The sequence below is a fragment of the Podarcis erhardii genome, assembly GCF_964252035.2.
Source record: "Podarcis erhardii genome assembly, chromosome: 13".
NCBI lineage: Eukaryota > Metazoa > Chordata > Lepidosauria > Squamata > Lacertidae > Podarcis > Podarcis erhardii.
Window position 1 is genome coordinate 16,814,798 of NC_138502.1, and position 25,862 is coordinate 16,840,659.

At 44.0% G+C, this 25,862-nt stretch overlaps 1 protein-coding gene across 4 annotated transcripts; it reads left to right on the forward strand.

Annotated features, from left to right (window-relative positions):
• The first annotated feature begins 107 nt into the window (after positions 1 to 107).
• On the forward strand, positions 108 to 25,862 carry ODAD1 (outer dynein arm docking complex subunit 1). Of its 4 annotated transcripts, none has more exons than XM_081837397.1 (16): positions 108 to 235; positions 1,885 to 2,062; positions 5,447 to 5,529; positions 8,858 to 8,957; positions 10,362 to 10,551; positions 10,968 to 11,090; positions 11,178 to 11,291; positions 11,889 to 11,956; positions 12,913 to 13,100; positions 15,067 to 15,192; positions 15,408 to 15,490; positions 16,138 to 16,306; positions 18,609 to 18,772; positions 19,662 to 19,765; positions 22,917 to 22,995; positions 24,410 to 25,862. In XM_081837397.1, the coding sequence occupies exons 3-16, from the start codon at positions 5,463 to 5,465 to the stop codon at positions 24,515 to 24,517; spliced, it is 1,683 nt and encodes a 560-aa protein (XP_081693523.1). In that variant the 5' UTR covers positions 108 to 235; positions 1,885 to 2,062; positions 5,447 to 5,462; the 3' UTR covers positions 24,518 to 25,862. The 4 variants fall into 4 exon arrangements, with proteins under 4 accessions (XP_081693523.1, XP_081693525.1, XP_081693524.1 ...); XM_081837398.1 differs by lacking the exon at positions 108 to 235 and adding an exon at positions 327 to 1,347; XM_081837399.1 differs by lacking the exon at positions 108 to 235 and having other exon boundaries at positions 326 to 2,062; positions 5,450 to 5,529.

The window sequence follows — 25,862 nt, forward strand, 5'->3', positions numbered from 1 at the left end:
GGTTTCGCAAGGGCCATTGGCGATGGAAAGTTGCCATGGCAACCCTCCCGCGTCGTCGATCCTTTACGTACGTCGCCCTGCGCCCGCCCCGCGCCGGGCAGCTACGAAGTCTCACACTGCGCATGTGCGCAGAACTAATCTTGAGGGTGGTAAAACGAGAGGCTTGAGAGGGAGGGGGGAGGAAGGAAGGAACTGTTAATTTCGCACATGCGCAGTGGGAATGCAGGCCTGTAAGGTAAAGGGATGGGTTTACCAGAAGGGGTGGGGCTTAGGGACTGCTGGGATCCTCTGTATGGTTTGAGTAAATTTGGAGAGGGCGAAGCAGGGAGACCTTGAGGGGTTTGTGTGCTTGTGAGCTGATTATTCGGAGTCACGTGACTTTGCAGGACTTCCAGTGTGGCCTTCCAGGACATGGGGGGCTTGGCACATTCAAAGGAATTTGGCATGACTTGTAGGGGTTGCAGTGTGACTGAGCCCCATAGCCGCATGGCTACATGGGGGGTTTAGCATGATCTACCAGGACCTAGGGGGTGGTTCAGCTGCCTTGGCATGGTTATAGAGAACTTTGGTGAGGTCAGCCTTTGGGGTCACCTGCTGGGTCTTTGGAGTAGGCGTGTACCTCCAAACACATTAGTATTGGGATTTTAGTATTACCTTTGTATCCTGTTTTTCCTCCAAGGAGCTCAAGGTGGTGTATATGGCTCTTCCCTGCCCCTATGTAGTCCTCAGAACAACCCTGTGAGGTAGTTTAGATTGATAAGACAATGGCTGGCTTAAGGTTGCTCAGTGAGCTTCACAGCTGAGTGGAGTTTTGAACCCTGGCCTGCTGGGTCTTACAGTCTAACCACTACACCGCACTGCCACATCCTGTTAGGGTCCTTGGAGCTGCTAAACATCATATGCCCTCACAGGGTCTTAGCATGATCTTCAATTATATTGGTATGAGCTGTGACCCTTCACTTGGTTGATACCTGAACTCTCATGTCCTGGATCTGGTACATTAAAGCTTTGGCATAACATGCTGGCAATAGGTCATAGAAGCAGATAGGACCTTTGGTGCATTTACTTGGTGCCCACCAACAATATACAATGCTAGGTAGGGTTGCCATCTCTTTTTCTAACTGTCGCTGTGGCATGGAACACAGAAATTAAGCAGATGAAGCACTTCCTGAGGAGAAGGGGCGCGGGGAGTAAATGGGAATATAGCTACTAAATTCCTGCTTTCTCGGGCTGTTGTGATTAGAAATGCACACAGCAGTAGTTGTAGGTGGCTGACATTCTGACCTGAGAAATCCATGGAACAAGATGACCTGACAATTATGATGATATGTCCTGGTAGAGCCTTAGGTACATCTGAAAGTATTAGGACCCTGTGTGGCATGGTGGAAAGTTAAAGGACTGTTGTATGTAGGGCTGGGGGGCAGGGATTGCAAAGTATAAGAAAGGGTAGGAAAATGAGGGAAATGTGTCTAAACTAACCAGATGTTCCTAGATAAGCCTTTTCTCTGTGTGTTTGACTTTCATGACTCTTATAACTCATTAGACACTGCTACCTTCCCAGTAGATTCAGAAGCTATTGCTCTATAACTCATACAAATGTAACCTCCCTTTATCTTTGAGAATTCAAAATAACTTGCTCTTTCTTGGGCTCTAAGACAGCAGTCTCATTTGAGCATATTTGGATCTCAGGTCCACCATAACCTTCAACCCCTGCTTTACCTTATCAAATAAACCCTGAGGTCCTCTTCTACTTTTGCCCCCTGTTTTAGCTGGCCCCCTAAATTACCCTTTTAGAGAACTCAGAAATACTTATAATGCCTTCCTAATCAGTTGTATGAAACCTGCTCTCTTTTTCCTCTCCTCTTGCCCTTCCTCATTCATTAGGACTGGTGAAGAGCTGATGCATTTCCTGGAGACGGTTGCTAACAACTGAGTTGACAAAGGCAACTGTGTGGTGCTGGCAGGAGAGCCCAGGAGTTTGCACCACAGCATCATCCCCCAAACAGATTGCCTATACATAAAGTGCATAGCTGTCAGAGTGGCTCTCCAGTAGAGAGCAAAGGTACTTCTAGTTAATGCTTTTGGAGCGGGAGGTGGGGCTGATTTAATCCAGTTCACAGATGCTGAGAAAGCTGCATTTTAATACAGATTTTGGATAAGAGGGTGTTTAGGTATAGTGGGAAAACAGGCATGGGATGCATTTGGATGGAAAGGGGGGAATGGTATGTATATGAAGAAGGATGAGGTAGATGCGTGATTTGAAAATAGATGAGCGGATTTAAGTGTGGGCAAAATTTAGTGAGTGCTAATGCATTATGCTGCTTGCTGTGGTCGTAAAACTATTGGATGGGATATATTTAAGAAGTAACATAGTGCATGTGTCTGTGTGTCTTGTGCTAAGTACCAGAGTTCCAGTTACAGATAGGTAGCCGTGTTGGTCTGCCATGGTCAAAACAAAATAAAAAAATTCCTTCCAGTAGCACCTTAAAGACCAACTGAGTTAGTTCTAGGTATGAGCTTTCGTGTGCATGGTATCTGAAGAAGTGTGCATGCACACGAAAGCTCATACCTAGAACTAACTCAGTTGGTCTTTAAGGTGCTACTGGAAGGAATTTTTTTAAGTACCAGAGGTTATTCTGTTTCAGGAAGGGTGGTTCTACTAAGATGTTACTTACAGCAGCAGCATTTTTGTGGTCATTCAGCTGGACCACAAGAAAGCAATAAAGGCAACAAAGGGAAATGCTGCATGCACACCTGATTTTAGTTTAAATGTTCATTTTTAAAATGAAAAGTGGATTGTCCTTTTCACCACACAGGCACCCACAGTGGAATTGTTTAAAAAACAACGACCACAAAACCCTCCAGCCCTGCTAATTACATTCATAGTTTTTCAGCCAATAAAATGTGAGGTGAAAGAGGTGGGCATTACAAGGTTTGTACATCCTCTGTGTTACTGAGAAGTTGATCTGTTAAGACACTAGTTTTAAGGGCTTGTTGTGACATAGTTGGCTGTTGCATTAAAGGTAAAGGTAAAGGGACCCCTGACCATTAGGTCCATTCGTGACTGACTCTGGGGTTGCGGCGCTCATCTCGCTTTATTGGCCGAGGGAGCCGGCATACAGCTTCCGGGTCATGTGGCCAGCATGACTAAGCCGCTTCTGGTGAACCAGAGCAGCACACGGAAACGCCATTTACCTTCCCGCCGGAGTGGTACCTCTTTATCTATTTGCACTTTGACGTGCTTTCGAACTGCTAGGTTGGCAGGAGCTGGGACCGAGCAACGGGAGCTCACTCCGTCACGGGGATTCGAACTGCTGACCTTCTGATCAGCAAGTCCTAGGTTCAGTGGTTTAACCCACAGCGCCACCCACATCCCTGTTGCATTAGAGACTGCTTAAAAAGTTTTCACTTTGCAGCTGTATCGTGTGAGAGCCTTGCCAGTGTTCATATCACCCACAATGTATGGCTTACCCCTTTCTTGTATTTTGCAGCCTTGCAAATACAGACTCTCCAAGTGTTGCTATTTTCCAGGGACAGTTCCAGATTTACAGAAGCCGTTCCAGTTTTGATTTGATCCTGGAATGTCCTGCTTTTCCTTAGGATGTCCCTATTTTTTTCATTGGAAAAATACTGGAGGGTGTTGTAGGGTGTCCTTATCTTCATTGGAGCTATGTGACCCCCGAGCCAAGGAGATAAGTAACTATACAACTATTAGAAGACACCTGAAGGCAGCCCTGTATCGGGAAGTTTTAAAATGTTTAATAATATTTTATTATGTTTTTAAATATGTTGGAAGCTGCCTAGAGTGGCTGGGGCAACCCAGTCATATGGGTGGGGTATAAATAATAAAATGATTGTTGTTGCTGCTGTTGAACAGGTTGCCCCTGTTTTCATCAGAGAAATGTTGGAGGATATGCAGATAAGTCTGCACAAGTTTCTGGCCCACAACTTTTTTTAATGCTACCACCGCCTACGTTAATCATTTAAGTAATTTATGTATTGTCTTTTAGCCCAAAGCCCCCCTAGATTTGATGTCTTAACACTGAAAGAAAGAGGGAACTCTTGTAAAGCTTCCTGGGTATAGGCATCTTGAGGCAGTTCTCTGCCACCTCAGGCAAGCAGGGAAATGATTATATTTATAAGTCTGAGCTCTTGAATGTTATTGGTACCTTTAGAAGTCTTTCAATACTTCTTAAGGAACTATTAGGTGAAGTCTCATGGTCAGAAATACTCGAAGAGAAGATAATTCAAGATTGATGGGAGTTTCTTAAAGGGGAAATACTGAAGGCACAAATTGTCCCTCAAGTGGCACAATGGGCCAGTGTACCAGGCTGTTAACCAGAAGGTTGGTGGTTTGAACCCACCCAATGATGGCTGTGGGCAGGATTCCTGCATCGCAGCGGGCTGGACTAGAAAACTCTTGGGATCCCTTTATGATTCTATGATTCTGTGTAATGGAGAGACGTATGCTGGCTATTGCAGCAGAAGAGACTGCATATGAAGTACTGAGTTAGAATGAAGTTTATTTTTTAAAACCTGCCTTTCAGGGTGCATTGATCTCGCAAGGCCGTTTGCCAGACTCTAAAACACATGAAAATATAATTGCCAGGAACAAAGCAGAGCCCTGAATTAGATGCATGCAGCTGGTTAGAGGTTTTTGTGGCGTCATGCACGCTGGTAGGATGAATGTCAGTTGGCGGGAGAAAATGTTGGATTGCCATTTTATATGTGTGCTTTAATTTGGATTTATTTATGTTTTTATTTAGGGAGCTCAGAATACAGAATAGAGGTGTCTTGCTCCCTTGCCGTTAATTGTCCTAGCACCCCTGAGGTGTGGCAAGAGATGATAAGTGTGGCGGAAAGATTTGTGGACAATCAAAGAAACATTTAAACACTTCAGTGTTGCGTAGTGTAGATTAGTATCAAAATATTTGTTTTTTTATTTGCATAATATGGATGGATAGTTTTTCATAGTGTTGCGTTCATTGTTATAAATCAAGCACAGCTAGGAGTTGTTTCTTTTTGTTTTCCATTGTATTTCTTATCAATAAAAAAATCAGTGTGGCGCAAGCAAATTTTTATTCTGAAAGCCTGGCCCAGAAAAAAAAACTTTGAGAACCACTGGCCATGGGCGTAGCCAGATTTTTGTTAGGGGGGGGGGGAGAACCGATGTGATTGGTCATTTAAGTATTTCTATTGTTTTACTTGATCTGGGGGGGGACAGCTGCCCCCCCCCCGCCCCACTTGGTTAAGCTCATGTGATTGGCTCATGTGATTGGCCCAAGATCAGACTGGGAAATGTCATGGTGAGCAGTGTTCCAACCGGGGTCTCCCCTTTCAAATGTTTTATGCAGTATGCTGCACTGTTTTTCATGAATGAATTATTTTATGACAGTGATTCTTACCTGATAGCCTCCCACTTTGTTTTATCATTTTTTTCCACCAGCAGGAAGAAACAGAAGATGCCGTTCTTCAAATCTGCTTCAAGCCTCCGCTCAGATGGCAGTGACGTGGACTTGGAAGGCCTTGGTAAATTCCTATGGAGGGAAGTGAGGATACCGCTGTAGGAACACTTGCATAGCCAGAATTTGCATTTGGGAATATTGTTGTGGGAAGCTTGTAACACTAGATTCCCTGGATGCAGCTTGTGATGTGATCCCAGTGTCATTTGAATGGAAAATCCCCCCCCCCCAACACACATTGGAATAGGGAAACAGAAAGGTCATTCTCTGGCCCACTTTCTCTATTCAGTTTGCTTTTACTAAGTCTGTGCACATAAAAGTCTCCTTGGATTGGATTAAGTCTCTCTGGATCCAAGACATTCTGTTTCTGACAGCTGGCCAGATGCTTTTGGAAACTCACAAGCAGAACATGGAAGTGACAGTCCCTATTTCGTCCCAAACATCTGGTATTTAGAGGTCTACTTTCTCTGAACAGGGAGACATCCTTTAACGATGATGGCTGAAGTCTGGATTTGGTGAGGGCCTGCCCTGATTTCGCTTAGCTCACTGCAGTATTGTTTCCGCCAATGTGATTATTCCAGGCTGAAATCCATATATATTCTTGCTCTTCCCATAGTGTTTTAGCAGCTGCTGTTTTCCCTCCTGGCATCCTTCCACCCCCAAATTTTGTGAAATATCAGCAGAGCACTCTTGCTGTCTCACAGAGCAGTTTAAACTTTTGAAGTTTGGGGTTAGTGCAGGCTGCTCTGAATTGCTGTATGTTTTAATGCATTGACAACGTGTGGATATTCAGCTGATGTTATGGCAAACGTTCTTGTGGTTAGGGAACTTCCCATGACACTTCTTAGCCTAAGTCTCTGCTATAAAGCACCCATGTCATCATATATATACATATACACACATATACATGTACATATGCATATACATGTATATGTATTTGGTATTTTTATAAAGGTTTTTCATGGACAATATTGCTGTGGTCTTAGGCCAGTGCATGTATGTGGAAAGCTATGAAACCAGCAATAATAAATATTTTTACTGAGAAGATTTATGCTAGTAGCTCACTGTCTGCAGTGAAATGTGTATAACTACATCAGACTCACTGAAACTGATCCCAGGTTGAAGCAAACTGAAGGTACCAGACAGTTCTGCAAAATCTGATACAAAAATAAAGCTAAGAGGGTATCTCCTTCTTTGACAGCTACATTAAATAATATATATTTCCTTTCAGTTTTTGCCAGGGTGACTAGGAAGGAGTTGGGGGATATTTTTCAAGCCAAGCAAAAATGTTGCTAAAGGGGACTGCTTTTGAAAGGGAGCAGAGGGATGAGAAATAAAGCCTTTGTATCCAAAGAATGAGGCCAAAGAGACAGAACCAGGGCGCCTTGGCTGTTTTCCACATGTCTTGGTTAGCTTGTAAGAATTACTCTTTGAACTAGGCCTCTTAAGTGAATGTTGGCTTTGAAAAGCAGCAGGGACTAAATTAAAGTAGCGGAGGTACAAATTGTCCAAATCCTTGCTAGCATACGGGGGACACATGTGGGCATGAGTCAGTGGCTTTGTGAGGATCGAGAGACTGAGTCATTCGCTTTGCTGGGAGTGAACAAAAAATGGCAGTCGAGGAACAAAACAAGAGCCTGTCTGCCGCCAAGGGACCAGAAGTCCATAAGGCTGGAGTGTAGAATAAAGGTTTGTCTGTTCTTTTTTTTTTTTTTTAAATAATTTTTATTGATTTTACAACATAAACAAAAAACAAATAAACATAACACGACTTCCCCAAACCTCCCCTTCCCTGCATCCAAATTTTAAAAATTTTTAGCAATTCTTCATCCCATTTTTATATTTAGTTCTCTTTAAAAAAATTCTATTTTATAAATTTCAATTTATAGCTGTAATTCTTTGTATCCAATCCCTTGACATCTTAACATTCCGAAATTTTACAACAATTTTTAAGATAGATTTTAAATTTTTTCCAGTCCTCCTCCACTGTCTCTTTCTTCTGGTCACGAATTCTGCCGGTCATCTCTGCCAATCCCATAAATTCAGTCACCTTGTGAAAGGTTTGTCTGTTCTTGGCACGATTAGCACCTGATCAGAAATGCAATCATGTTCTGATGAGGAGGGAACCGGTATTGCCTCGCTCCCCTGGCTGCCTCCCCGAAAGACAGCACAGCCTCTTCTGTTCCTCAGTCCTTTCCACAATCCATTCCTGATAAACTGCACTGAATGCTTGGGCTCGGCACCGATCAAAAAGCATGCCACACATCAGGGCTGCCTAGATCAGGAGCACAAAAGCAGCTCTACCAATTCCTCCCAGAACTGACCAAGCTCTGAAGACCCAAGGATGCCCTGGTCCAGGAACCTGAAAGTGACCAAAGAGACCTATCATTTGGCTACATGGAGGTCATTGACACTTGTGTGTGTGTTTCTTCTTCAGAGAATTGAAGGCTCTTTGAAAGAAGGATTGCTGTGTACATGAAGGCTGTGTATACACCATACCTTTAAAGCACATTCTTTCCCTCAAAGAATTCTGGGCACTCGCATACCCCCCAACATTTATCCACTGAAAATAAGGATGTCCCATTCCTTAATGATAATTTCAATATTCATACCCCACACATCAGACTGGGTTGCCCCAGCCCCTCTGGGAAGCTTCCAACATACATAAAAAGGTAATAAAACATTGAACATTAAAAAACATCCCTATATAGGATTGCTTTCAGATGGCTTGGGAGTCAGATAACTCCATACCCTCCAACATTTCTCCAGTGAAAATAGGGACATTCTAAGGAAAAGTGGGACATTCCAGGATCAAATCAGAAACTGGGATGGCTTCTCTAAATTGGGGGTGTCCCTGGAAAATAGGGACACTTGGAGGGTCCACACTCACCGAGTTATAATTCTCAGCAACTCTTAACTAACCACATTGCCCAGAATTCTATGAGGAAAAGCATGTTCTCTGGCACGCAGGTCTTAGAGGCTTTTTTATTGTTGCAGGAACCTGCAAAACCTGTTTGTTCAGAAGTGACATTGGGACAAAACCTGTGGGCATGTTCATGGAAAGTGAAGCCTCTCTCAACCCCCTTTTGGCTCTCTTAAAAACAGCTGTTTGTCTCAAGCCTAACAAAGCCAACCGGAGCTCATTATATAAATGGAATACCACTGGTAGTCATTAAGTTGCTCATGATTGTGCTCATCAAATCTGTGCCAATCACAGCAGGGAAGTTCCCTTCTTTCTGCAATCCTGGACCACATTAGTCTCTGCCCTAATTCTTGCGCCAGGTGTGATAGGTGGGGTCTTTAAGAGAAGGCCATCATGCTGGACTTTCTAACCACCTTTCTTTCCTCTGTCTCCCCAAACCACCTGTTGCTTCACTGGCTTTGTGTCCCACTAGCCGAAAGCGAGTTAGCCAAACTCCAGCGCCAGTTTCGTCTCCTAGAAGGAAACCGCCATGCCTACACTTTCGAATCCCATGAAATCATTCGCAGGCAGAAGTATGTATTCATCTCATATCCTTGCTAAAATTCTGGATCCATTTTGTTTTTCCCTGTTCACAGCAGGAACGTCATGGTTTTACTGTCCTCTTACGCCAGAGATGGACATAGTTCTTTAGATAGCTGGAAATGGTCTGGGAGAGACCATCACACTGTATGCATTTGGGTTTTGGAGGCTATACCAAAAACTGCAAAATATTTTTATTGGGGGCAAGAATGAGCTGTGCGTGCACCATGAGGTGATCCCTCTTTTACATCATATTCAGATTTCTAAGAGAAACAAGCCTGTTGCCCATCACCAGCCTTAAATTGCTTTCATTGGACCAGTTGTCTAACCTTTAGTTTTCAGTTGTGCCACAATTTGATGAGAGAGCGGTATATAATTGCATTGAGGGGTGCTATCTCCTGTCCGTTTTTCTTGGCACAGAGCACAGCCTGTCATCTTTTGCTCTGAAACATCCAGTTTTGGATTTGGGGAGCATTTGAATATTGTACATCCTGCTGCAAGGAGAGAGCTGTAAGCTGAGCATTAAGAAATAATCCCCACCTCATGTACTGAAGCAGATACTGACTTAACACAAGGGCACATAGCAACTGATATGCTCCTGGCAACACACAGCTGACAATTGGTTTGGTCACATCATGTATGGACATGTTTGTGCATATAACCTGCCTTTCTTTAGCACATGCGGCCAAATTCCACCCCCCACAATCTATCACATATGTGTACATGCATGTACAAACATTTGATTCTTGCCATTATGCGCTTTGGCACGCTGACATGGTTTCAGATCTTGTACTCATGATTCTGTGTGTCCAACCTCTTCCTGCCCCTTTAGTATAAAACGCTCCCAGAGAATTTAGGATTCTTCTCTCTCTTTGTACTCTGGTTTAGATCACTTAATGAATGTTACTCATCATCCCTGCCCCTGAGAACCTTGAAGTTCTGGCCTTCTACCCTGGCCTACAAAACACAGTACTTTCTTTGTAGGGAAATCAGAAATTCTGCGTTCCCAACACTGCTTGTTTCACAGGGATGTAAAGGCACAATAAGTCACCCTAAGGCCTGAAATCTATTGTGTCTTTTTACACAGAGCTGCTAATTTTGAACTCTTGAAGCCTGCTCTCTTTTGAGAGTATATCCTGTCCCGATTCCCCCCTTCCCCATTCCATCTTGTCCCATCCAGAGTTGGGGAGATGCATGCTCAGATTCAAATCGCCAGCTTTTCAGGAGTTTCTGTAGCAGTGTCTCAAAAGCTCCTCTGAGCTGGCGCTGCCACCAATCCCAACCAAAACTCACCAGCACACCTGCTGCCATGGCGCTCCCGTACGTGCCCACGCAGCTGTGTCTCGCCGTGTCATCCTGCCGCCCCTCAGAGTCTCTGCCCCGCTTCTCTTGGACAGGGCAGAGATAAAGCGCCTGGAGAAGGATAACAAAGAGCTGCTTCAGAGGCACGCTGTGGCTGAGAGCAAGGCCAACGCACAGCAGGAAAAAGTCCACGGTGACACTCTCCGTTCCTTGTTGGGACAGCGGGATGAAGTGAAGCAGCAAATAATTCAAGAGAAGAAGCAGGTAGCCCTGCTTGATAAAGAGGTATGGAGAAGGGAGCTAAGTACCAAGTTGCTTGGCATTTATTGATGTGAAGTAGTGTCCTGTGCTAGGATTTTGAAGCCTTCCAGGTGGGGAGTGAATAGCAGGTACAGAGAACAAGTAGTGTGAAGTGAGGCCCTGAGAGCAGAATGGAAGTCTCTTAAAAAAAATATTTTTTCCTTCACTTTCCCCCACCCCCCAAAAAAATCCAGGCGAAGAGAAACTCCAGAAAGGAGAGGAGGATCTTTTGGGTTAAAAATGGGTGTGAGGGCTTTAAAACATGCAGAGGGAAATGGCATCTAGGACTTGAGGGTCGAATTCATTAGAACAGGGGATCCAAGAGCCAAGAATTCGTTAGTCCTATCGCAAATACTAGTTTCTCATCCCATTTCCCTGCTTTCATTCTTCATTTCTGACAGATTGAAAACTGGAACAAGCGTTTGACTGACCAGAAGCTGGTGGTGGGCACTGGGACCCTGATCCAGGAACAGAAGGGCAACTTGCTGAAGCGGATAGGAACAGTTGAGAATCAGCTTGACCGGGTAAAAATGGTTGCAAGTGCCCAGGGTTTCTGAGAGCCAGGATTCTTGGCTTGTCTTTAGTTTCTCACTCCACTTTTCTACTTCCAGACCACCACAGAATTCAATTCTCAGCTCGTCTTGAATTCACAGCTACGTGAGGATCTAGAAATTCTCCGGCTTGAACATGATCGCTTTGAACAGCTTTATAAACGTCTAGAGACGGTACATTCACACTAAGAGAAAATTGAGGAGAGTTGACAGGATGTAATTGCCCAAGAGAGTTTCTGAGAAGGACTGGAGTCGTGATATAGACTAATGAAGGTTCTGTTATAGAATTGTGAGATCTGGTTGCTTGGAGAGAACTCCAGCATGGAATGGAAGGATATGATTGACTGTTGAGAGTGGTATTAAAAAAAATATCAAGGCTTTTTATTGGCTGGGAGAGAATCACAAAGCTAAACCATGCATTTTGGAAAGTATGTTTTTTCTTATTAAACTAGGGATTGTAACTGACCAACTAGATTCTGACAACAGAAATTATGATGCCCCCCTGCCTTATTCCTATCCTCTTGGACCTAAGGATTTCTGATTCTTGGCTTTGATAGGGCAGGGTCTGAAGGACCTCTTTAACACTTGCAGATTGATGTGGAGTTTAAATCTATGGACTGTGCTTCTGCTATGGTGTGGATGACAATGGTTAGGAAAGAAGGGAAGAGCTGTGATTGGGCTCCAGTGAGGAGATAGAACTTTGTGAACAGGATGGTACGGCTGTGTTGCAATTAGGGACTAGATCTGAAGGCTTCCTCTCTCTCCTTCTAGGAGCTGTTGGAAACTCGTAGAGCCATTGGCGCAGTCATCAGCACATCCTCTGCAGCCTACGAAGCAAGGTTGGGGGAAGGGGAGTACTCAAGCATGGTGGGGCAGGGAGGAGTGTCCCTGCAGAAACCTTGCTCATGTTCATACCCCGCTTCTTCATTGCTCCTCCGTTGTCCTGCTGCCTCCACCCATTCATGCACTGGGACAACTTAATCAACAATAGCCATGCTCCCTCCAAGTCCTAGCTTCTAAGCATCACTCTGATATAAAAGACAGGGCTATATATCCTGTGCACTGAAATGGAAATTCTGCTTCAGAGAAACAAAAATTCTGCACCAGGAAAAGCAGGATTCTGCGACCTGTGCAGCAAGCCTGAGGAACCTTTTTGGCTCTGTAGGTCAGATCCAAGCCACACAGGCCAAATTTGACATGCGGGCAGGGCTTCTGATGTCACATGGGACTTCATGGCACCACCCAAAGCTTGCAAAGAGGGTTGCATGGTGCTTAAAAGAATGTGAGGCTTTACCAAACCGTCAGGTGATGGGGTGGTACAGCCAAAGCCTGCTTTCCCTTTCCAGTGCACAAAGGAGTGCACTTTGAGGCTCTCGATTGCGCACTGGCACCTGCATCTTCCATTAGAGTAGACCAGGCCATCAGCCCATTGAACACAATGCACTGTCAGTCCTGACTTATGGCCGCTCTCCAATATCATGGACTGAAGCCTTTCCCAGCCTTTTCTACCTGAGATTCCGTAATTGGAGATGGCAGCAGTTGAGCATAGGATCTTCTGCACACAGAGGTGTTTTATGCCCGGGAAGCTGTTTCCTCTCCTAAATGGTGAAGTAATATCTGAAACAAGGACTTCCTGCCTGTCACTCACACTCTTCATCGTTATGCTAGATTTCAGAGGTGGTGAAGGAATGGGGATAAGAACATGAAGAAAAGTTGGGAAGTGGAATTGCTGGCGGTTCTCTCTCACATATCCAAAACTTGTCCCCATCCCATTTGTCCACTGGGGTAAATATAGGGATGAGGCACATACGCGCCTAGGCCAGCTGCAGGACAAGGCAAAGAAAGATGTAGCGCAGTATGAATCGGAGATGAAAGAATTATGCCGCCAGATAGAGAATGACCAGCGCTTGAATGATTTCATTTCCGTCAAGCTGCAGGAGAGGACATTGACGGAGGAGGCACTAAAGGCGAAGAAAAAGAAAGGTTTGTGTGTGTGTTTCATGTATGGTATGGGGCTATTTACTGAGTCATTCATTCATTCCCACATGCCCAGAAGTGGTCTCATGGCAAGACAGAACAGGGGTACAGAACAAATAGAAACTAATGGCTCAGGTGGCCTCAGTGATTTGGAGTGCCACTTTCCAGCTCTGGCTCGTTTGTCAACCATGGAGCCTTTTGGACAAAAATAACTTGGACGTTGTTACCCATGCTCTGGCAACTTCCAGAACTGGATTATTGCAACATGTTCTCTGTAGGGCTGCCCTTGAAGATGACTTGGGAGACTTCAACACATCCAAAAGGCAGCTACTGGCTGGGGATCCATTTAGAACTCACATAGCCAGTTTCAAAACAGGTGCATTGGTTGCCAATTCATTTCCAGGCTCAGTTCCAAGTGCTCATGCTAGGATTTAAAGCTTTAAATGACTTAGGCACCAAATGTATGAAAGACCCGCTTGCTTCCCTACAGACCCTCTCCGGGATTTAGAATGTCGTAGGGTAGTTCCTCCATCTTCAAAAGTTGAGGGGGACAGTCCAGGAGAGGGCATTATCTGTGGCAGCCCCTAAACTATGTTCCCTTCCCACAGATGTGTGTCTTGCACCTTTGCCATGTGGTTTTCATCATTTGCTGAAGATGCACCTCTTTATCCTGGCCTCTGACGCCTGAGATACATATCTCAGGGTCCACCCTATTCTCTTAATTGTATTCTGTTTTAACTGTTCTTAATGTTATGTTTTTAAATTGTTGTAACCTGCCCTGGGAACTCACGGTGAAAGGCAGTTGGAAAATCAAGATGTCCTGAATAATAATACGTAATGAGCAAAACTAAAAGTTATGTATTTAATTCCACAAAAGCTTGTAGTAAATTCCCTCCCACAATAGCATGATCTGTTTGGATCTACAGAAGCAAAATCACCATACAGTATAACTTACCAACAGCAGATATCACCAGCAGCCAAAAACTGCACAATCAGACGCTTGTGAGAAAAGGGCCAGTGTTTGCTTCTTTGTCTGGTGCCAGAAGTATTCCTTGGCCTTTGGGAGGCAAGTGTGTGTTGTGGTTTACAGTGGGACAGCTCAGAACCAGGACTGCTGGCTTCTCTGGGAAGAATTTTGTGAATTAAAGCAGAGGATCTTGGGGGTTCCCAGATAATCAATCTGCGTTATCTTAAGTAACCCCCAAATCTCTCTCTCTCTCTCCCTCTCTCTCTCTCTCTCTCACACACACACACACACATTTTAATGAACTTTTTTGTATTCAGAGAAATAGTTGGCTAAAGAGTATGGCTGCAGTCCAATTAAAACATTTTAATAAGTTATCTTGTGAGTTTTAATAAATTATCATGTGAGTTTGATTTAAATTCGCCTGTGGGTAAAACAGTATTTCTAAAGCAATCTGCCTACTTCCTTTGGCATAGCAGTTCTTAACAGTAATTGGGTCAACGGCAAGCCATTGCTAAACAGACTATGGCTTACTGAAAAGCAGCAACAAACCACCACTTATGGTTTGTTTTTCTCCATGCAAATCTTCCAACGCTCACCTTCGTGGGGATTTCTCTATTTCTCTTGTCATGAGAGAGGGAGAAAACCTTTTTTACATGCCACACATAGTTTTATAAATGTCTATCTTGTCACCTCTTGTGCCCCTTTTCTCTAAGCTGAAAAGCCCCCAGTGCTGCAACCTTATCATAGGGGACATCAACCTTGCTTTTCTCGTGTGGTTTGTTGGAGGAGAATCGAGCCACGAGCGCTGGTTTACACGTCACATCTTGCTTCCTCTTGCGGTTTATAATAATTGAAATGTTGCAGCTTTGGTCAAGACAAGTGATTAAAAAAGATGGGCGGCTTTTCCACTCCTTTAATGCATGTTTCTGATTGAGGTGGGGATTCACATGACTTTGAGGTTGCCCTAGGAACCGGGGCTCCTAGATTCTCTTTATTTTCAATCAGAGGAAGAGTCCAAACGGAAAGACCCTGAGGAGGAGATGCTTGAATCTTTACACACCACCGTGGATCAAGTCCTGGAACTCACCGACACGCCAACCTTGGATGCTGCATTGAATATATACGTGCAAGGTGATAGGCAAGGCAGGGGGCTGCAATGGGAAAGGGTCCATTTTCCTTTTGAACCATGACTGTCCTCTGGGTCTTTTTGGCTCAGGAAGAACAGAATGAGATCTGGGACCTTACCCTCCATAGGGGCTGCCCTTGAAGCAGTTTGGGTACTGGCTGGTTCAGGCAGTGGGATGCGAGTTAAGATCTGCTACCGATGTTTTTCTTTCCCACTTCAGAGGAGGAACGGAACTTTGCTCAGTTCAACTACGTCAATGATCAGAACGATCAGAAGGAGCAGATATGGGAACAAATCACTGAGGTGAGTACTGTGTCTTGGGTCCCCCCCCCCCCCGTATTACAGTTTATCATAGAATTAGTGATATTCGTGCAAGCAAGTTTTTTTGCAGTCTCTGCACAATGCTGTCATCATCACAATGCCAGCCCATATGTCCCCACCCTCTTCCCCAATTCTTCCAACCTTTGCTGCTGTTAGCAAGCAGGGATTCCTGCCGCATGTTGCTGAACGAGGCTGAAGTTTGCTTCCTGGTTCCCAGTTCCTTATTCAACACAAGCGCAGAAACAAGTAGTATGTGTCCCCACCATATAGATTTTAAGCATGCGGCTTGAGGACGACGACTGTAGTTTGTTAAGGGTGCTGGGGCAAACTAGAATTCCAAGATTCTTTGTGGAAAGCTATGTGCATTGAATCTGCTTTAAATGTATGCTGTGGCTGCCCTCTGCTTACCCAAATACACCTTGGGCTGTACCACATTGCATCAGGGCTCTTTCCCTTTTGAGATGTCCTAGCACCACAGTGTTATTTTTGCACAAGCTTCTTTCAGGAACGATGCCCTCCCACCCTCTTATCTCTTATTTGTGCCTTGTTTTTGCCAACATCCTGTAATAGTGAAATTAATGACGATCCCCCCCCCTTGCTTTCTCCATCTTGCTCCTCCACTCTTCTAGCTCTACCATGAGATACAGGAGGCACAAAAGCAAAGTGCCCAGGATGAGGGAGAGCAGCTGTTGCGGCTCAAGGAGGCTGAAGCGCAGCAGGAGGAAGCTGTGAAAGAGGCGAACCGGATTGAGCTGGCATTGAAGGGTCACCACAAGATTTGGGAACAGCTCAAGAACGGTAAGCAGGGACTGTGTTTGTGTGCCAGGAAGAGAAAGATGGTGGAGGCACCATCGTAGGAACTGGAAACATGTTCTGAAGCTTTCCTTTGCAACCTGCTGAACTCGGGGCTTGGTTTTGTCTTTGCACTGAAAATGTAGATTCTCGGGATGCCCCTTTTCATAGCAGTTGCTGAGCTCTCGCAGCAAGAAATCAGGCCAGCGCTTGATTGATTGATTGATTGATTACACTTACATGCCACCTTTTTCTCCAAAGAGCTCAAGGTGGCATACACAGTTCACTCGCTCCACATTTAATCCCCACAACGCTCCTGTGAGGTAGGTTAAGCTGAGAGGCAGTGGCTGGCCCAGGGCCACCCAATGAGCTTCATGTCTGAGGAGGGATTTGAACCCTGGCCTCCCATGTTCTAGTCTGACACTCTAACTACTACACCACACTGGCTCTCACTATTGGGCAGGTTTGAGTGCTAGGATAGCACTACACAGATAGTGGAGGATGAGAGGCTTCACTTTCTAACAGCGAATGCCAGTGCCCAGCCCTGGTCACCAGGCCCTGTTACGTTCAGCACCATTTTTTTTTTAAAAAAAGGATGAAGCGGTTGTGGTTCCTTGCCAGTAGTTGGGATGGTGGTGGGGAGGGAAATGGCTCTGTGTTCTGGTTTGAAAAGGCTGTGTGGGCCTGATGCAGTCCACAGACTCCCTTGAGGAACAGGATGATCAGCCAACAGGCACAGCTAGTCACAGAAAATAGCACAGATCCTGGTTGTATCATCCTCAGCAGACAGATAAGCTTGAGGAGGGGGGAGGTCTGAAAGGCAAAATTGGAAGAGGGAGAGAATATCATTTTGTCAAAATACTCAGACTTATCCTGTGGAATTGGTTGCCAGTAGGTGTGGGACAAAGGAAATAATTTATTTTATTATTTTTATTTTCCATGCAATGTGTAATTAGGACTGAAGACAAACTGCAGCATTTAAGAAAGCTGAGTGATGTTAAGAGGCTTTCCTTTCCCAACGGACCCTTCTTTCAAATTGCCTTCAGCTTTCTGGGAAAACAGACAAAAGAAAGCTGTCACCTGACTCCAGCCTGTCTCTTGGAATTCATAGTCACAAGATGGGCTGGTGGCTGGCCAGTTGAAGATAGCTTCCAAAGAGCCATGTAGACAAAAAGTACAGAACATGCAGGGCAAATCTGCACTATCATATCCTGGCTCAATAAGCCAGGATGTGAATGAGTGTTATCTGCTGCTTCACTCTGCCCACAAGTAAGCAGCTGAACAAGCCAGGACTCAGCTATCAATTATAGCTTCCCATAGGGTTGTTGAGGAATTCTGATGGGAATGGGGGTGGAAATTGCCAGTGCTCATTTATACATTCCATGCCAGGGATGGAAAGCAATCTCGCAAATATGAGCGGTATTTGTTGCTGCCACTTAAAGCTTGCAAAAGATACACAGTTGATGACTCTCCCTCCCGCTTTGCATCGTGTTTCCTTTGCAGTGCAGCGAATGGTGTGAAATAATGCCAGAAGTTCTGCCAAGTTCCACCACAGTGGACAGTGAGCTGAATAACATAGGGTTGTTTTTTTTTGGTTTTTTTTTTGTCAGAAGCCAAACTGCAGTGGAATGGAAACAGCGCTGCATGCAGCAAACGCAGGTTGGAATGGAAATCGATGGCTTCTTCCTCACTTCCTGACATGTGTGAACCTGGAAGCTATGGTTAATTGCTTACAAACTAGCCAGGATATCAAGCCATGGCTTAAAGTTGATTTTAAGACCCTGGCTGGTTTGTAAGCCATTCACCATAGTTTCTGGGTTTTCAGATAATGGGCAGCTATGATAGACAGCTGGGTCCTGGCTTGTTCAGCCGCCTGCTTGCTGGGCTGAGGAAAGGAGCTGCCTGGCACCTGCGAGCAGCAGTAGCTCATGCATATCCTGGCTTATTAAATGCCAAGATAAGACCATGCAAACCAGGCCACCATTTATCAAGTTGACTCTTCGGAGGGCTGGAGCTACCATTGCCTTGGGCAGCGAATTCTGTGTGTCATGAAAGAGCAGAAAAATGATAAATCATTTATTATTATTATTATTATTATTATTATTATTATTATTATTATTATTATTATATTTCTGCTCCCAGGGAGAGGTGTTTATTTTGGGGGACAGGGTGTTGTCTCATGTGCAGAATAATTTGGCGAGCCTTAGGTACTGGGCACCTTGAAGTGAGTGGAAATGAGTGCTTGAAGTTAAGAGCTGTGTGGGTGGGCAGGGGTTCATTCATTTTGCTTTCTTTCCTCCTCTCAAAGCAATCGAGGCTCTCTTTTGGAAACTGCAGTGTGACTACTCAGTGCTGGAAAAGAAGCTGGGGGGGTCGACGACTGCCCAGGATGAGAACGTTGCGATCTACCTGGGCTTGATTGAACAAAAGACCAACCAGCTGTTGGCTATGTATTCTTTCGCCAAGGCTGAGGTATGCAGGGTGGATGGGGAGGACACAACAACAGGGGCAGGAGAAAGGGATGGCTCAGGGATCATGGAGAAAGGGAGAGGAGAAGACAACCTTTTGACTCACTTCTCTGAGTCCAGTTCACTGCTGCAATTACCGTGTGCAAAATATTTTACTGAGAGTGAGAACCCCTATCGATTTTGCAGGACAAACCTGCTTGCAAATCTTACCTGTTGAATAGTCTAGGGTTTCAATCCCATTCTGATATAACTGTTCGTATGTGTTCCTTTCAAAATGTCCTGGTACAGAGGGAAATTACTGTATTTTTTGCTCTATAAGACTCACTTTTTCCCTCCTAAAAAGTAAGGGGAAATGTGTGTGCGTCTTATGGAGTGAATGCAGGCTGTGCAGCTATCTCAGAAACCAGAACAGCAAGAGGGATCACTGCTTTCACTGCGCAGCGATCCCTCTTGCTGCTCTGGCTTCTGAGATTCAGAATATTTTTTTTCTTCTTTTCCTCCTCCAAAAACTAGGTGCGTCTTGTGGTCTGGTGCGTCTTATAGAGCGAAAAATACGGTACTTTGCAACTCTGCAGTGGAGTCCACAGGGCTTGAAAGCATGATATTACTTTTGCTTTGCCAGCCTCATTTCAAATCCCTTAACACATTTACTTTTATTTTATCAAATGCATTTCTGCAATTGTGAGGGTTAGTAACCTTTTAAAAAAACTGAAAACCAAAATTCTCATATTAGCTGCAGCTAGCGAAGTCACTCGGTTTTTAATTGTTCTAGTAGAAATAATAGATAGATCTGGATTAATAGGTGGGGCAGTGTGGTTGACCTCAGGCGGTTTTATTTTAAATCTCTACTGGGAGGGGAAGCAATCAATAAACCTTGCCTCTTCTTTTCTCAGGAATATGATCAGCCCTACGACACTCTGGAGACAGTGCAACTGCTTCTGGGGCAGAAACCTGAGATTCGGGCACAGCCTATGCTTGTTCGGCCACCCACTGCTGGGTAAGGAGACCTGCCTAACCCCACATGAACCTGCCTGTATGTTTAAGATTTTCTGTATCAACCTGTTTTGGACTACAATTCCTATCAGCTCCTGCCAGCCCAGCAGCTGGAGGTTACTGGGTTGGTAAAGGGTATTCTATACTGAGATCATGGAAAGTTCAGATATTTTGGGTTGCGGTAACAAGGAAAATTGGAGGGCATAGGATATGAGTTTATGAGGGACCCCATGGTTATGTTATTAGGAAAACTGAATTAGCATATGTTAAGGGAAGATGTTAGAGAATATTGTTATGAGTGTGTATTCTTTTTGTAATGGCTTTAGCTGTCCAGTTTAACTGCTCGTCAGCATCTCAAAGAATGAGCTAAGTGATGATTCTGTCTGGGAAAATGGGGTAGGTGTTGTCGTGCATGTGGAGGAGGACTTAAACACGTTGCAGAGTTCCCAAAAAATAGACTAGAGGCAATTGTATTTCATCCAGCAGAGCTTTACTGCTACTGAAGGCAAATGAGCATAATGGTCACAAATCCAATACATTCAGAATTGGCACAGTCCATAAGAAATCCAGTTGCAGCAGACTTAACTTAAACTTAAAAAGAACTTATAATAAGACTAAACCTTAACATTATAGCATACAGAACGGAACACCACACCAGAACAAAGAGATAGAAAAAGAAAGTGTGTGAAACCCAGGCTCCTCCTGACCTGACTATTATAGTCAGCATGACCTTGACTGAAAGATAACAGAACCAGTTTTAAACCAGCTGTATTCAGCTTCCTAGAAGGAATAACCCAAACATCAGAAACCTTCCGCCTGTTTCTTTCACATAGAAAGAAACCTTCCAGAACACTCTTGAACTAGGTAGAATAGGAAAGATCTCTGCACATCAGATCAATACTTTCTGCACTAAGATATGCAAACTGACAGGTGTCCCCCTGCACTCCCCTCAACTGGCTGGAGACCATGTGAGCCTAGGCAGAAGAACAATAGCCAAAATAGTTGTTGTGTGCAAGAGCTGGAAGCTGGGAAACAAAAACATGTCGTGGACTTTGAGGCTTCTCTGGAAACCTAAAGGGGAAGTAAGACCCATGTGTTAATGTTGTGAACCCCCGAATCCTATATCCAGGTTGTACACATGTGCATATAAAACCACACACCCTAAAGACACCTCAGTCTCCACTGACCTTCATTCCAAGAATTAGGAGCCAACTCCTAGGGGCCAAAGGTCTTTTGCACCCCCATAAAATATTTGAGGGAGCTAGCCCCCCCAAAATATTGATTGGCGTTGCCCATTTTATTCAAGTGAGCACCCCTGTTCCAAGGAAGCCAAACCCCGAGTGAGTGCTTGGAACCCCTGGAATCTCTCACTGCTTAGAGATTGGGGTTGTGCATAACATTATGTTTGTAACACCCCAAGATACAGATAGCTAAACACTGGAAGAAACATCTATGGGAATGAGAAAAAGATATCTGGTATGGAATGTTATTGCAGAAAATGTTTTACAGTTAAAAAAAATTACAAGGAAAAATGATGAGATCATAGGATATGAATAAATTATGGATCCTATGATTATGCTATTAGGAAAGAAAAATGGTGGGCAATATGTTGGCAGTGTCCCCAGATACGGATAGCTAAACACCGGAAGAAACAGCAAATGCCATCTGTGTGGGACTGAGCAAAAGATATTTGGCATAGAATATTAATGCATAAAATATTTTACTATAAAACAATCTGGAATAGTACTGTGATGATGATGATGATGATGATGATAAAGTCCTTAAAGTGTTTGCATGAATGTATTTTGTATTGGAATTGTAAAACTCAATATAAAATATTTGGAAAGCACTACTGGAAATTAATATAAGATTCAAATTATGCCTAATTTGTAAAAGAAAGAACTGCAGTAGTAAGAATTAATTAATTATAAAGCAATTATGTCTTTATGTTGTATAGGAATGTATTATTTATATAGAGAAAGCCTCTGGTAGAATATCAAGATCGTTTGTGGATTTCTATAAAACAATGTTAATTTGCAGTGCCTTAATGTTGATAGATGACATGAGGATCATTAGTTAGAATGTATAGTTTATTTTTGTTTCTATAAAATAAGACACATTAAAAGCTTGGGAAACAAATAATTCTACTGCGGCTCTCTTCTGGCTGCTCCCACCTCCAGCATTAAAGGAGAAGAAATGGAGAACGGAGCCTTTTCTAGGATGGCCCCTGCTCTTTGATGCACCCTGTCTAGCTTCTGTCATTGGGTGCCTACATTATTAAGTTGTAGTTGCCAATTCTGCGTGTTCTTGTTTGCTCAAGAGACATGTTTGTTTTGAGACATTTAACTGATTTCCTGCTTTCTGTTTTGTGTATATGTTTGTGTGTTGCTGATTCTGTAATTATTTTTTAATTGTTATATTGAAATGGATGTTTTTAATTATGTTTGAAGCTGCCTTGGAGACCCATGTTGGATAAATATTTAAAAAATGAAATCAATACTAAATGCCATAAGAGGCCTTGGTTTACACACACACACACACACACACACACACACACACACACACGGTAGGAAAAGCACTCATGCAGAGGAGAATATTAGCAGATTTTCTGAGCAGAAAGGTTTACTGTGTTAAACCCATAGAAGAAATTTTAGGATGGGACTGGGATGCAATGGGTTAGATCCAGCTGCCCACATATCAGGAAATATTTTATTCTGAATAACTTGGCAGCAGGCAGAACATTCAACAGATGCAGCATATTCCATCTCTCTGGGTGCCTCCAGACTGCCGGTGTTTTGCAGGAGGGATTCAAGTGCAAAACTTTAGGTTTGTGCCTTTAAAGTAGGTTAAAGCACTCTGTCACCCTAGTACAACAAATCCACTTAAAAAACCCACAAAACTGGACTTCTTAGAAAGTTATGGGGAAATGCATTGAAAATTGTGGGGTAAATGAATGATTAGCAGGAAGATGTGTACATCAGAACGATTGCTTATTGTCATATAAATGCCTCATGAACAAGTTGGAATAAATGCTGAATAAAAACTGGTCTTGGGAGGAGTCCTGAAAAAAACCCTGTTTTTAAAAGGACTGGTTTGCAGTACTTAGTGCAAAAGACACTCTTCGTTTTTATCATCTTAATGTTTGCTCTTTGCAGAACTGGCCATGAGCCAATAACAGAAGAAGACGAGAAACCCTTAACTCATGAAGAGCTCAAGCAAAAAATTATGAATGATGTGAGTACAAAAGGCCAGACAGAGTCCTGGATGCAGAGCTACTATTACTATTACTATTACTATTACTATTACTATTACTATTACTATTACTCAGCTCGGGGTCTTCTGAAGCAAGTTCCTTACTGGATTATTATTTATATACCTTTTGTGACTGAAGTATATTTATATACAGCAAAATTAATTTCGAACAGCCATACAATAATTTCCTCTTCTGCTTTGCTTTTTGCAACTCTCCTTGCCTCTTGGGGGGGGAGTAGATTAGGCCCCTGCTCTAAAAACATTTTCATGAAGAAGCAGTTTGGCAGTCGGAGTAAACAATCATCACACAGGGGCAGATATTTTCCCTACCTCTTGGCATATTTATTAGTTTACTTGTCTAAGCCAAAAGGTCATGGCAAAATGCAAATAACTTGAGTCATAAAACAAGCCTGGAGACAACAAAATCCATAGAGCTTTTAAAAAATAAAATCCAAAGGACAACACAAAATCAAGGCAGGCTGCCCTAAAAGCAATCACGGGTGTGCTTGGATACAAACGTTTAGTGTCCCTTATGGCCCCAAGAAGCAAAGGAATGAACTTTTATCAACAACAGTCTTATCCCTTAATTATTCTTCCCACTGTAATACGTATATCTAAAATAAATGCATGTCCTGCTCCTAGGATTTATCAACTCCTCCATTTCCCTCCCTTCCTCTATTCTCTCCCCTGTTCCACCTTTTAGATAGTGAGTTCCTGAAGGCAGGGACCTGCCCACTTGTACTTCGTATATGCCATGCAGATTGATGGTGCTTCATATAACAGCAACACAAACACAAATTCAGGATTTTGCTGTATTTCGCCATCTAGTCAGTAGCAGGTTGTGGGGAGCCCTTGGGAAAGATACTCTCAGCATCCCCCCCTCCTGTATGGGGCCACCTCCCTCCTTGCCACTGTTACTGCTGCAGCTTCCCCTCTCCTTCCTATGGGCGCATCTTGCACAAGGCAGGAAGTTGGGCTAGATGATCCTTTTCGTCCCTTCCAGCTATACAGTTCTATGATTCTATTCTCTGTCAAGAGAGAGAGAGAGAGCCCAGGGCAAGTGGAGATGGACACTTTTCCTTCTCTTTACACTTGTCCTTCTTGCATCTTCAAAAAGGTGCAATGGACTGGCAGCAACAGTGAAAAGGAGGAGCGACAGGCCCCCAGAGGTTACGGGACTTGGCAGAGGGTCCCATGCAGTGAACCCAAGATGCCAACCTCTGACACCATACAGTAGCAGTTAAGGCATTCAATAAGTTACTGATCCAGGTATTCTGATCTCAAGAGTCTTGTATGTGATGCCGAAGAGTCTTCCCCTGAGCCTTTTCCACAGATGCATGAGGTTACGAAACCATTTCACAAAATTAACTGAGGTTTCTCTTCCCCCGGCCTCCAGATCGCAAGCAAGACAGCAGCGCTTTCCATAAAGAGGAACACACAACCTGATTTAGCGGATGAACGTGGTGGGTTAAGTTCGGCCAAGAAACAATCTCAGGCCTCTTGACTGGAGTTGGAAGCTATATACACGGTCTGTGTCCCGTGCCACGCAAAAGACGGAAGCCAAGTTTGCCACTGGCAGGGTTGTGTTACAGTGTGGTCCTGCGCCACTGCCTTTACACCTGTAGCCTCTGCAGCCTTCTTCCCATTTGGGATGATCGGTGTGCTTGGATGTAGCCTCCACCCTGCCATGGATCTCCAAAGATCTCCCTCCTCCTGGAGTAACGCCCCTCTTCTTGGCTGCTCACTCGATCAGGACAGATGGACTGTGCTGATGATACATAACACATGGTCCGCCATATCAACAACGCTCTTCACTCCCGTGCTGCCCACTTGCTTAAATTCTTCATAATTTGACTCTAGATCCTCTTGCAAAGAAAGAATGCGTCTTAAAAAACAACAACCTCTGCCTGTTTTCATGGTACATCGACTTGTGACCTCTCTGATAAAGGAATCTATCCCTGGAGTCTCTGGTTTAGTGAGCTGACACTTCTAGAAGCTTTCTGGAGCAAGGGGGCCCAGCTCCCTGTCCTAACAGGATTCACCATTGGGCTTAGAAGCAGGTGACTAAAACTCAGCTCTGTTCCCCAGCAGCCATCTTGTGTCAGGAAACCGGCATGTTAGCTCCCTCATGCTATGAATTGCCAGAGTCTAATGAAGTCTTGTTCACTGTCTTAGACAGAGTGGTTGAGGCCCATGAAGGGTATAAAGTGTCTGCTCTGCTGTGTGAGAGGAAACTGGGTGTGTTCAAAGCATTGGCCACATGTTTTAACTTCTTTTTTTTTTTTAACCAACTAGCCTGTTCCTCAGAGTGTGTTTTTTACCACATGGGTATCTAAAATGAGACTGTGTCAGTTCCACGCAGAGCACTCGTTTACCACTGCTAAACTGCAGCGTCTTGAGTTTTGAAGATTACATGTAAACGTCTATGCAAAAATTCTGCTTTTTATGGTGAGGAGCAGTTTCCTCAAGGTGTGGGTTGTTGTTTTTTAAGTTCTTTTAGCCCTGATTTTAGAATGAGTGGTGTTTTTTTTAAATCCTCAAAAAGAGTGATACTCCCATCATATTCACCTCACCCAAACCCTCCCCTGCAGTGCCCTCTTCCTACAGTGTCGCCAGAGAATAATCTTGGGGAACCCATTCCTCTCCCAAAGATAATCATCATGGAAAAAATCTCTGTCGTTCCCATGGGTGTAGAATGTGGGAGTGGTGCGTGTTGGGGAGGCCGCAGCAGTGGGTGGGGCCTGCCCTCTGATGGGGGCAACTCATGTGACAAGTGGGGAAAAACTATCGCGTTTTTTGATTATCAGTGTAAATTGGAAACTAAAATGATTAAAATGTTTAACTGGTGA

Bases quoted from the DNA above. Each gene is read 5' to 3' on its own strand.
- ODAD1 (XM_081837396.1), top strand. From the start codon at position 5,304: ATGGTGAGCAGTGTTCCAACCGGGGTCTCCCCTTTCAAATGTTTTATG. The intron at 11,292-11,888 runs GTACATTCACAC...CTCTCCTTCTAG, and splicing joins TTTATAAACGTCTAGAGACG to GAGCTGTTGGAAACTCGTAG. The intron at 22,996-24,409 runs GTGAGTACAAAA...CCCGGCCTCCAG, and splicing joins AGCAAAAAATTATGAATGAT to ATCGCAAGCAAGACAGCAGC.